This window comes from Mesoplodon mirus (genome assembly GCF_964341445.2).
Source record: "Mesoplodon mirus genome assembly, chromosome: X".
Classification (NCBI taxonomy): Eukaryota; Metazoa; Chordata; class Mammalia; order Artiodactyla; family Ziphiidae; genus Mesoplodon; species Mesoplodon mirus.
The window spans coordinates 94953118-94966582 of record NC_138981.1 but is presented as its reverse complement, the minus strand read 5'-3'; the positions used below and the strand labels follow the sequence as shown (position 1 = coordinate 94966582).

Here is a 13465-nt window from a genome sequence, read left to right as displayed (position 1 = left end):
TTGACTGTTTAATAAACTATAACCAGTGGGGCCATTTAATGTTTATTATATTGTCAATAGATGTTTATTAAATATGCAGTGATGTGAGACTACCTTCCTATATTCTTTCTTTCACTCATTAAATATTGACTCACTAGCTACTGCATGCTGGGCACCGGGTGTACAGTGGTGGGCAGAAGTGGGCACATCATCATCATCACACTCAAGGAGCTGACGGTCCAATAAAAGTATACATATAACACACACATAGGTGTAAGTAGTCAAAAACCTAGTTTTTGAGTTTCTGTAGGGTTTTTCTTAGCCTAGTAGATTCTCTATACGTAGCCTAGTATCCATAAAGGTAAAAGTAGTAAGGCCCTGTGAGTTTAAGTGCTGTTCTCTTTCTCTCTCTCTTTTTTTTTAATGTCTCTAACACATGACTTAGTTTGAGACTTGTACTTATCATTAGGTACTATGAGTTGCTCATGTGAACGCCAGTTGTACCATAGTGAAACTTCTATGAGGGAAGGTGTTCCACAGGACTGCAGTTGAACAGACTATGCCCTTATGTGTAGACTTGTACTTGGCATATAGCAAGCACTCAAATATTTGCTGCATTAATTAGTTCACGGTTATAGATATTCTCTTCCATCAGCAATCATTAGGACTGCCACTTATTCACTGCAAGTTTTGCTGCTGTGGGGGACAGAGCTATTGTCACATGACTGTAATTTAAATTGCATGGCTTTTATCCATTGCATTTTTTCCATCCCCAAATGATGCAGTTTCCTTTTAGTATCTATTGTGGTTTTCCTAATATGTACTGCAGTACAGAATCAGCAATTGTTGTTATTTCAGCAGCATATTGCGAAGCTTTTCCAACATATTTCATTACCCCATGTGCTTGTCTCATGGAAACAAAATCAAAGTAGGACCTCTTCAATGGGGGAACTAAGTAATTTTTAATGGTAATAGAATGGGAAACTATACATGTGAAATTTTTCTTTGCCTTTGAAAATTAGATTTATCAAGATATAAACCAAACAAGAGATGAAGCGTTAAAATATCCTTTTCTCTTCGACCAGACTCACTTTAAACATTTGTTGAAAGGAATAAAGTAAAAATCTGTTCCAAGTTAAGAGACAGGAAGGTAGGTTGGATTAAAGTCCGAGGGCTTTAGCAGTACATGAAGAACGACATATTTCTCCTGTGCCGGATCCATGCATGGTGGTGTGCTATTTACTGGAAAATGGGCATTGAGGTTACCTTGCCCTGACGAGCTTATAGTCTGACATATTTATATACACACAATCAGAACACAGTGTGGCATTTACAACAAGGACAGATTCTCTAGTTGCGAGAGCTTGATAAAAGGGAATTAAATACCTTATTTTAAAAATGTATAACTTTTCTGTTGTGCGATTCTTCTATGTAGCTCAGCAGCTAGGGAGAAATGACAGGCCAGAATGGATGGCCCGGACTGCAAGGGCGAAAAGAACAAGGGGAAAGCACAACAAGGAGAGAGCAACACCTACTATAAAGAGAGGTGAGGAGGGAATGGATTAGAAACACAGAGGAGGGCAGTAGTGATGACTGCGTTCACTGCCCTCACAGCACAGCATTTGCGCTCTGCTGCTCCCTCACCCTTATCTGTTCATTTTGTAGATTCTGCGTGACTTCAGCATGCTGGCAAGTCCCAGGGGCCTGGCAGTGTTGGGAAGCTCACTGCTTTATTGTTCTAGCTGTTCCCCGGTGCCTTTGGCATCATTTTCTTCTCCCTACTCCGTACATCCCTGGTAGAATACTACTGGATTAGGACAGAGTTGGTCAACAAACGTGAAAGAATACAGGAAAGATGAGTGGATGGCGGGGGGGACAAGGGAAGTCGGGAGATGCAGCAGATGAGTCCCGACTCCACTACTCAGTAGCTGTGTGACTTTGGGCACATCACTTTCTGCTCCAGTTCCCCCAGATGTCAAGTGAAGGGTGTGGACTAGATGGTCTCTAAGTGCTTGCAGCTCTGACATTTCGTGACTCTGTGACTATAGGGGTCTTGTTCTTGGAGGAACACCTATTATGGTTTCTAATATAATGTAGCATTAGCTTGTCAACTTCATGAGGCTGTTTTGAGTGTCAGTTAGGATAGAAGATGTGAAGACCCTTTAGAAATTCTATGAAGAATCATATAAAACAAAGGTGATATGAATGATTTAAAGGAAACTTTCCCCCAAAGATACCACATAGTGATAAAAATTAGGGTAGTTCCATTTAAACGAATGTAAGGAAAGTTACAGAGACCTTAAAAGCAAGCATGTAGTTATGCTTCATTGTAGAGATATATGTCATTGGAAATTACACAGATCAAAGAAACTGATTCTGTAACCATTGTGTGGTTAAGCAGCTCGGCTTCTGGGGGTGAGGCCCTTGACTTTTCATCCCAACCCCCATCCTTCTGCTCTTCAAGGGTATCCTAAAAACCCCATAAAGAAACAGGCAGTGGATTGTGTACCTTCCTCTGTCACCGTCACGCATCTACTCCCCGAAGGCTGAAAAAGAACATTAAAACCAGTACAGAATGGAATGGGTCATCTTGACCCAATGGCAGCTGCCTTACTTAATGTTCCCATCCCTCCCCCACCCCCGTTCTTCTCTTTCATCTCCTTCTTGTGACATTTTACAATTCTTTCTTCCTTTCCTTGGTAGAGGAAGAAGAGGAAGAGAAGGAGGAAAACATCCAGAAGGTAGGGGAGGGGAAGAAGAGAAGGAAAATAAAGATGAAAAACATCTCGGTTGAGGCAGTGGAGAGGACTGGAGTCCTTCGCTCCCCCTTCCTCAGCAGGACCGAGTTGATAAGTTGATTTTGGACCTCATCTTCAAGACTGACTTAACCCTTTTCCTTTGTTACCTTTAGTCCTCTGTCAGAGACATCTGAGAAAATCAGAGACAGGCCCCACAGTAAGAACCAGCATGCTAGCTCTCAGCAGGCCTGCACCATCTAGGACTGACAAGAGTTTAAGAAACGACAGTAAACCCGTGGGTAAGACCAAGCCACCTTCACACGGCACACAAGTTAGAGTGACACCATATGTTTTGCAGTTTACAGAGTTTAATTTATAGATTTGATTACCATGGAAAGAGGGAAGGAAAAAAAATTGCATGACTCTTGTGGTGAGTATGAGAAGGCTTATTCATTCGCGTTGGAAAAGCAAAGTTAAAAATCAGAAACAGGCCCGCCAGCCTAGATATGTCCGAAACTAGTACTTTGGTAACACTATTATGACTTCCAGTAGATTAAATTTCAAATTGTGGAAAGGCTTCAGAATAAGGGAAGGCTTAGTGTCCCACTAATAGGGCTTATTAAATTTAGATAAAACAGATGTTTTTCAATGACAGCAGCTCTGAGTCACCAAGATCAAAATGGAGAAAGCAGAGAACAAAAACAAGCCAAAACTTTCACTAAAAAAGTACCACTTATCTCCATTGCAGAACTTGCCCACACTTATAACCTAAAGCATCCAGTTAAACCCCAGGAGAAGAAGCATTAATTGGGGGGAAAATTCCCTAAAACTGACTGAATGTGCATATACTGAAGTTGATTTGCTAACATTCTAGAGGCGGTGCTGTGAAAAAGAGAATGGGCCATAGAGGCAGGCAGCCCAGACTTCAAATGTCAACTCTCTTACCTGTTTTTGTGACCTTGGGCAAGTTGCTTAATCTCGCTGAACTCAGTGAACCTCGGTTTCCTCATCTACAAAATGGGGTCGTTTTGAGGACTCAACAAGATAATACATGTCTAACACCTGGCTCACGGCAGGCGCTCCACAGATATTGGCTCTTTTGTATTTAAAGCTCTTTTTGCTCATAGTGTCATGTCTAAGTATATTAGGAGGACCAGTTTCTTAGAACTTGATTAAGAGCTTTAGATTAGCAGTCTCCTAAGAGGGGTGCACCCAGATGATCCATTGTGGGGCAGGAAGAAAAGATTAGAAATTCTAGTTATGATCTTTTTATCTAAAATATAAGAAAGTACTGAAGTAGTATTATTTTCAACTTGTGGTTTCTTTGTAGGAATCTTCTTAAACCATTTGACCATTGTGCATAGGTTAGCTAAAGCTAGATAAAGCCACTCAGGATGGACAAGTGGCTTAAGAAGATTCCTGCAAAGGAACAATGGAATGATGATAATAGTCATACTACAAGCACAAGGCAAGGACAAGAAAAAGGGGGAGCTAGCTGCCACTTCTCCTGCAAGTCACCTTGTAACTTGGTCAGCCAAGTCATCAAGTAAAAATGAAGATAATCTAATCAGACCTGACAAGATGTCAGCCCCCAAATAAGAAGGAAATTATCAAGAACATTATTTGAAATATGTATTTATACCCACTGTTTCTTTTAACAACAAAGCTTATTCTAAGTCTATACTATGCTTTGGATATATTAGCTATACATGACAGTAGTACATGTATGTATTTTATAAATAAATATACATATTGAGGATGTGTGCTCAGACTTCTACTGATAAGAATGCTCAGTCAAAACAGTTTGGAGACCATTGGGTTAGATGAGGAAAGCATGGAGCTTCTCAGCTCTCATTCTCTGTCTGCTGCTTAGAGAGTATTTTTGTTTTGTTTTTCCGAAGGATTTTGCTGGAGCATAACCAGTAGGATAGAGAATAACATATCTAAATCCATTGAAGACAAATTGAGTACCGTTCAGGGAACTACATCTCTTGGTAAACATTTTTTTTTTTTTTGTATGGAAGTAAAAAGCCAACCCGTGCCCTGGAGATTTTTTAAAACCTAGCTCAGGAAATCTAAGAGTTACATTACAAAGCAACATGTGAATGCATGGCTGCAGGATAATGGAAATTCTTGATGAAGAAGTACCTCGCTTGATGTAGTAGATTTCTTACTAGAAAAAAAAAATGTGTATACATTTAATTTCTGTAAATTTACCTGCAATTCTGGGTCACTTGGTAACAAGTAAACCAGTAGCAGAGAGTGTAAAACAGATCCTTCCAGGAAAGACGCTAACCTTGTCTGACCATTCCTCTCAGCCTTCCTGTCAAAGTCTTTTACACATATTCATATATTATTTTCTAATCTACTATTCTTATATCCTCTGTGGCTCTTCACTTAATAAAAGGCATATAGCCTTAATAAATATTTTGAAAATGAAAGAAAATGAAATGAAGGCTTCTCAGAAACACCAGAACCTGAAAGGGTAGCCATTATTCCCTTTAGATGGTCACAGTAAATTGCTAGAGCAGATAACTTGCTTAGACCTTCTCATCTTAAGGTTGAAGGGTCAATCTTAGTCCTGGGGCTCCATTCCTTTCACCAGAACCATGATATGGAGGCAGCCCTGTGGGCATAAACTTAACAAATATGCCGATGACCAAAGTTCTTTGACAGCTACTACTTATTGAGCACCTGGTGTATGTAAGGCACTTCTGCAGGTATTATTATTTTGTCCACTTGCCACAGTAGCTCTGTGAGGAAGGTACTAGTGTTATCCCCATTTTATAGATGAGGACATGGAGGCTGGCACAGGTTAAGAGACTTGCCCAGATGTCACACAGTTAGTGTGCAGTGGAGCCAGGATCCAAATGTAGTTATGTCTGACTCTAGAATCCAAGCTCTTAGCCATTCTCCTCTGCTGTGTTCTATAGGACTGTGAAATAAGGCTCATGTATTAATGATGACTTCATGTTTTCATTTTTAGGAGCTACATTTATTGGCGGTAAGACACAGTTATTACACCTTGGAGAAGTGCTTTTGATGACCCTGGGGAAATAATACTTGTTCAGCGTTGTGGAAGTTTTTCTAGATTCTACGAGAAAGGCAATAAAATTTACATTTAATCCAATTCGAGAGGTAGTTCAGTTTTATAGTATCCTAACTTAGGGAACACAGAGACAAGATCCCTAGAAACTTTGAAAGTCTATGACAGGTTATTTTTGTGTTACCTTCTCTTAAAAGTAGAGATTATCTCACGCTTTCAGATTTCCCCAGATGGAACTTGCTGGTGGTCATACTGTTGATCTGTTTTCCATACCCACAGATTTTTTTTTTTATTGCCAAGACTGTATTGAGAGCACTGTTTCAATACCATATAGTAATGAATGACCCAAGTCATATTGAGTCTTAAAGATGAACCTGAGTCATTATGTCCATTACACTCTGGTAGAATATATTTTAAAAGATTTCATCAGAAAAATAACTAAAACAAAAACCAGTTTCTAGCAGTTCATTTCTAAAAACTGTATCAAGTAAATCCAGAAACTCTGCAGGGAAAGCATTATGTGGACACTGTTACATGGAGGGAGATGAGGAATACCCCCCATATACACCAAACATTTAGCCGTATGTTTCTTCATGTATCTTGTATTTTCCAGTTGTAGTTCCACTCCACTAAATCAAATTCACAACCTTGTCTCCTAATTTAAAGGTGAGGAACTTGTGGCTAGGAGGCAGATTCTTGACACTATTGCTCTGGTCATCAGAGCATGTAGCCCACAGAGTATTTTTCGCTCCTGGTGGGCAGCTGTAGCCATCTCAGAGAGTAGAGGCTTTTAAGAATTCGAGATTAGAGCAATTCAAGAACTTTAAGCCAATCGGAGGGCAACAGGTGATAACACTCTAAAGCCTAAGGGAATCCTGTAGGATAGGAGCCAAATAACATATGAAAACCTCCAGCACCCATTCCACTGGATTTCCCTCTCCCTCTTACCCTTCCACTCTTCCTTCCTTGTGTTCTCTCTCTGCCCCTTTGTGTGTCTCTATTTGTTTAAGTTTCTTTGCTTCCCACTTCCTTTTCCTGCTTCTTGTTTTCTCTCCCTATCCATCTTTCCTTGCATATATTTCCTTTTTCTTTTTCTTTGCCATCTTCCTACTTTCTCTTCCTTTTGTTCCATGCCTTAGTTCTTTCCTCTATTCCCTGTTAATTACCCATCATATCATGTTTAAAAATATATATTACAATGAATAAATTTTAATGTTAATGTTCATCAAGCAGCAGGTAGGTTGTACTCATTACTCTAAAGGGGAAAAACATCTCCCAATTAAGTAACACTTTACATATGGCTTACAATTGAAAATTTCCCTTTTTTGGGTCACAGCTCTCACCAAAATAAGGTTCCCTTCCTCCCTCCTTAACCATGACCACGTCCTTTGTTGCTCTTCTCTACCCTTAGGTTTGATGAACAGTCACTTAACGTTTTTGTATTCTGTTTTGTGTCTGTTATTTTTTTAACAGTGAGAAGCTAACATTGCTACTTAATGTGAAAGAGAGGATATAGATAACTTTTCAGGTTTGGGTTTAGGATTCTAGTATTCTAAGTTCCTGGAATTCAGACATGTCACATGAGGAATGGCAGAATTTCCAGATGATTGAGACCCCTCGTGAAAAAGCTGTTTTGGGGGGGGTTTTTGGTCTTAATTTTAGACTGATGTATGCTTGATTTGCTTTTCTTCACCTATCCAAACAAGGATTTTTAATTTTGGTTTTAATTACTTCCTTGTCCTGAAAAATGATTGCCTGTAATTATGAAGCCCTTCGGCAGTTTGGTAACTTTCCACTGTTTAACCAATTAAGGTCATCAGTGTTTTAGAAAGCAAAGGAATGAATGGATGAGTGAGTGAATGGCTAGCTGGCTAGATTCTTAAATAATTTCTGTTGCATGTTATATTGTTTGTGATGAGCCTTACAATATCTAAGGCTTTGTCTCTTTTCAGCTGTTTTTTTTTTCCCTCATAGTTTCCAGGTACTGTCACAAACCCTTTGATTCTTTGATAGTTAATTCCTTTTTTAATGTTCATTTTCATTAAAGTGCTATTTAACATTAGATATTAACTTTGACAGATGTTAATGCTGCTTCTCAATTAGGTGAAATATATTCTTGGGAGGATGCCAATTTGAATTTGAATATATTTGAATTTGGTATTGAATTAAACTGTTGTTTAAACCTTAGCCATCCATCATATGGGTGATGGAGCAGCCCACAGGTTTTTGTACATAAGTGTTCTTTTTTTTCCTAGCAATATTTAAAATGGCTAGAAAATGGCTTCCTATTGTAGCAAAGAGAACTTCATACGAGTTTATTACAAGATCTCTTTCTTTGTCAGTTCCTTAGACTGCCTAGAATTTAAATTGGCAGACGCTACTTTGGTATAAAATGCTTTCCATGGACAATATTAATATTTTAAAGTCCTTTTTGCCCCTGCAGATTTCCAGTAGACAGGAAGTCTAGCTCTATCTACCCTTCGGCTACTAATGAATGCTATTAAATTATTATTTATCTTCTTTAGGCAGAGGCACTGGAGGTATGAGATCAGAATTGCCTAGTAAAGCAAGCATTTCATTTAAAAATTTTTTTAGAAACCCATAATCCAGTGAAAGGTGGCAACTAAGGTACAGATACTAGAAAGAATTGTGGACTTGAGTCAGAGAATCTGGGTTGTACCCCTACCTGTGTCACTAACTAGCTGGGTCACCTTGAGCAAGTCACGGCCCGACTCCAGACAGCATAGCCTCTCTAAAGGCTCAGCTTCCACATCACATATTCTCTATACTAAAGAGAACGGGGCTAAGGGAAGCTGAATCCTCTTGTTTATCAGCCATCCACACCAGCCTAGCAGTTCTGAGGTCAGTCTCCAGCCACATTTTTCATCTTTTTCTTATAATCCCTTAAATCCTTGCTAGGCATTCATTGCTAGTTCTTTTCCCAAGGAATTTGCATTTAGAGATATTGAGGGCTTCCTGCCTTTTAGAATTTGTCTGTGTTCATGAATTTAATGAAAAGTTACTTAGAGTTGATGAAAAATGCAAGAATTAAAAGTCTTGTTCGAATGAGTGTTTCTGTAAAATCAGACTGTTTCCATCATGATTAATGTACCTTCACTATTTCAGAGTTTTGAAGTTAAAACATTTGAGTGTTGGTATGGCGAGGCATGATTGTTATTTATGTTATTAGCCATACTAGCCCTCTCCCACTCACTCTTTGTTCTAAACATTCTTTTTTTAAAAGCCCCAAATGATTGAGCAACCAGCCCCATATCACGAGGAAAGCTTGCTAGCCTGATCCTCAGTTACATTTTAGGTACTTGACAATTTCATTGATTTGAAATAATAGTTTGAATGGCACTGAGCTAAAATATACCTTTCACTGGTTTGCTAGGAAATAAACAAAATAATAACTTGCCTCAAAGTGTTGAGAAATTAACTGCATGACAACTTCAACATGTGTATTTTTTTAATGTAAAAGCTAGAGCTAGATACAAAAACCTTTTCATTAAAGGAGGCCTAGCACTATAATGAAAAAACCAGACAGTAACAGGTGTTGGCAAGGATGCAGGGAAATTGGAACCCTCGTACATTGCTGTTGGGAATGTAGAATGGTACAGCTACTATGGGAAACTGTTTGATGGTTCCTCAAAAAGTTAAACATAGAATTACCACATGACCCAGCAATTCCACTCCTAGGTATCTACCCAAGAGAAATGAAAACATTATTGTCCACACAAAAACTCATACATGAATGTTCATAGCAGCATTATTCATAGTAGCGCAAAAGTGGAAATAACTCAAATGTCCTTCAACAGATAAATGGATAACAAAATGTGATATATCCATAGAATTGAAAATTATTGGGTAATTAAAAAGATGATATACTTTTACAAAATGTAACATGTCAAATTTATCAAACAGAAAAAAATATATTAAAAAAGAATGAAGTACTGATACATGTTACAACATGGATAAAATCTCAGAAACATTATGCTAAGTGAAAGAAGCCAGACACAAATGGCCACATATTGTATGACTCCACTTACATAAAATGTCCAGAACAGGCAAATCCATAGAGACAGAAAGGAGATTAGTGCTTGCCAGGATCTGGGGGGAGGGGAGAATAGGGACTGACTCCTGATGGGTATAGGGTTTCTTTTTGGTGTGATGAAATGTTTTAAAATTGGATGGGGTCATGATTGTACAATTCTGAATATACAAAAAACCATTGAATTGTGTACATTAAAAGGGTGAATTTTATGGTATGTGAATTATATGTCAATAAAGCTGTTATATATGAAAAACATTTGCGACTATATTACTATAATTATTTGAAATTATAAAAGTGTATTTAAATTACAACGTTTTTGCCAAGGGCTGGGAGGAGGGAGGAATGGGGAGCTGGTGTGTAATGGGTGCCGTGTTTCAGTTGGGCAAGATAAAAAACGTTCTGGAGATGGTTGGTGATGGTGGTTGTACAGCAATGTGAATATATTTAATCCCACAGAAATGTATACTTAAAAATGGTTAAAACGGTAATTTTTATGTCATGTATATTACCACAATAAAAATCTATAACCCTAAAAATTATATTTTATGTTATTCTAATGTGTAAGGCTCTTTTCCCCTTTTTTGCTTTTCACAAGGAAAACTGAAAGTGTGATTGGCCTTTGGGGTTTTTTTTTTTTTTTTTTTTTTTTTTTGTGGTACGCAGGCCTCTCACTGCTGTGGCCTCTCCCGTTGTGGAACACAGGCTCCAGACGCACAGGCTCAGCGGCCACGGCTCACGGGCCCAGCCGCTCTGCGGCATGTGGGATCCTCTCGGACTGGGGCACGAACCCGTGTCCCCTGCGTTGGCAGGTGGACTCTCAACCACTGCGCCACCAGGGAAGCCCGGCCTTTGGGTTTTTATGCATGGGATTCTTCTGGTCTGTGTTTTAGAACTTCTCTCCTGTGGCAGGTCTGGGGCTGGGGGGACGTTACACACACACCATATATGTCTTTATCTTGGCTTTGAATGAGAACTTGAAAATATTTTTTAAAACTTTATTTGCCAGTTGGAAAATAAAAGAAGCCAAGCCATAGGAAATTTATGTTGTTAAATTATAAAGTAGTGAAGTGCTGTTCTCAGAGTATGAATTATCACAGATTTCCTGATTTTCTTGGTTAATCTTGGCTCCTTGAATGGGGAAAAACATGTATGCTTTATATATAACATCTCTATCTTTCTGTAAGCATTTTCCTCTGTATAGCAGGATAGAATGAACACCAAAATGTATTGAAAATACTTACAAACATAGGGGTATATTTGTACAGTAGAGTGAGTGAGTTTCTGAATGCAAAGGAAGGGATGGAAAAAAGAAAATCCAACAATGAGGAACTCACTGAAAAAGGAATTATTTCTGAAGGTCATGGAACTTTGTTATGACCCAAGCAGTTGTAGGCTCTAAGTTTTTAACCTCTAAGCATTAATCTGTGAAAACATTTTCTAAGCCTGGCTCTGCTTTATAGGACATTTGAAGAGCGATGGCGCAAATGCCAGCAGTGCCATTAATATAGTGTGTAATCAGAGGTGTGTTTGTTTTCTTGACCAGGAAGTGGTTTCTTTTAAAAGTACAAGGAACACACAGTGCCTGTGTGTGTGGTGTGTGTGTCTTTGTATTTTCTGTCTGTTCTACTGTTGCAGGAAGAATTACAATCTTCCAATGTTTTTGTCCTTTACAGTTGGGTTTTTCTAGAGTTAGGCACTGTGGTACACTACCCTTGATTACAGAGTCCAGTCAGACTTGATGTACTCAGAAATCCATTGATGTGATTAATGGTCTCCTAATCATAATTTTATTTCCTAAGATTAGCCCTATTTCCTGAAGTTCCACAATTTTTGAGTCATATCTTGAATTATCCTTTATAGGGGGGGCCTGAAATCCTTGTAGTTTTAGTGTGTACTTTGCATGATTATTTTCATTTTCTTTGATTTCTTTTGCTTGAAGAAAATAAAATTTTTATCTTTTTTTGAACTCTTTACATGCTGTTCTATGGTAACTGGTCAACCTAGTATGAACCTTTTTTTTTTTTTTTTTTTTTTTTTTGTGGTATGCGGGCCTCTCACTGTTGTGGCCTCTCCCGTTGCGGAGCACAGGCTCCAGATGCGCAGGCTCAGCAGCCATGGCTCACGGGCCCAGCCGCTCCGCGGCATGTGGGGTCTTCTCGGACCGCGGCACGAACCCGTGTCCCCTGCATCAGCAGGGGGACTCTCAACCACTGCGCCACCAGGGAAGCCCCCGAACCTTTTTTTTTAACAACATGAAATATGTATATATTTTTTCCAACAGTGGTAGATCCAGAAGTCTTCCCACAAGTTTCCACTACTCTGGTTTTTATTCTCCTCAAAAGTAAAATAAAACATTGTCAGGTTCTACAAGTAACAGGGAAACATACAAGGAAATAACTGTACAGGAAATATAATTGATCATTCACTCTTTACAACTGAATTGGTCACAGGATTGGCCAGTAAACACAATCTACTAAATGAACAAAAATAACGACTTCTAAAATCTTTGGAGCCTGTGAATACATTTGAAGATTTGGGCACCTTTCTCACCTGAGATTTTTTTTTTTTTTTTTTTTGCGGTACGTGGGCCTCTCACTGTTGTGGCCTCTCCTGTTGCGGAGCACAAGCTCCGGACGCGCAGGCTCAGCGGCCATGGCTCATGGGCCCAGCCGCTCTGCGGCATGTGGGATCCTCGCGGACCGGGGCAAGAACCCGTGTCCCCTGCATCGGCAGGTGGACTCTCAACCACTGCGCCACCAGGGAAGCCCATGAGATTTTTTTTTTTTAAATCTCATACCTTTTTCAAATGATTGCCTGCCTTTGAAACTAAGAACTCCCATATCTAGTGATTGCTTTAATATTTGCTTTGTTTTCAACAGCGCCCTTAAAGATAGCCGTTTTCCCCCAATGACAAGGGATGAGCTGCCGCGGCTGTTCTGCTCAGTGTCTCTGCTCACTAACTTCGAAGACGTCTGTGATTATTTGGACTGGGAGGTAAGGCTATAGAGAATTTTTAAAGAAAAATGAAAGTAACTCCTGAGTAATTGTTTAAAAATTAGGCCCAGAAAATAACTCTTTCAGCCCATTTCCTATTGTAATGGAGGTGGAGAGTAACTTGGATAAACCTCATAGCTGATCAATGAGATTGTAAGCAAAGGAGTTTTTCTTTCTTTTTCTTTTTAAAGGCAAAGTACCCTGTGTTGTTTTAATCCCCCAAACTGAATTTGCTCTTCATTTTTATCCTATTACTTCACTACAACACCTCATAAAAGCTGTTAACAAGTAGTAGGCAGGACTGATTGGAATTTATTTCTCCTCTTATTTCCATTCCAATGCACTCTGGTGTGACTGCCACGAAGCAGTTAAGGTAGTCAGAGGATACATCACAGAAACAAGGAGTAAAAGGGTTAGGATAATACACCAGTTGGGGAATTCAGCTCATGGATAATAACAGGATGTTGGTTAACTACAGGTAAACCATGCGAATTCATTCTTGGCTACCTTAATCTGTGTATTTACACACACTAACACATAAAGGTATATATCTAGGGTGTCTCTGTGCGTTGGGATTATCAGAGTAGCCTATATTGATCATATTTTTGTTCTTCGTTAGTATGTGGGGTTGAGTTGTTAAGGAAGTTCAAAGTT

The 13465-nt window shown here is 39.1% G+C and overlaps 1 protein-coding gene across 3 annotated transcripts in view; it reads left to right on the top strand.

The window, feature by feature from the left end:
- AMMECR1 (AMMECR nuclear protein 1) overlaps positions 1–13465 on the top strand; it is a 108519-nt gene that overhangs the window by 73645 nt on the left and 21409 nt on the right. For all 3 annotated transcript variants that reach the window (XR_014292559.1, XM_082610678.1, XM_082610677.1), the window contains exon 3: positions 12697–12811. Coding sequence is in view for 2 of the 3 variants with exons in the window: in XM_082610678.1 (XP_082466804.1) it covers positions 12697–12811 (115 nt within the window). In the remaining variant the exon portion in view is untranslated. The remainder of the gene's footprint in view (positions 1–12696; positions 12812–13465) is intronic.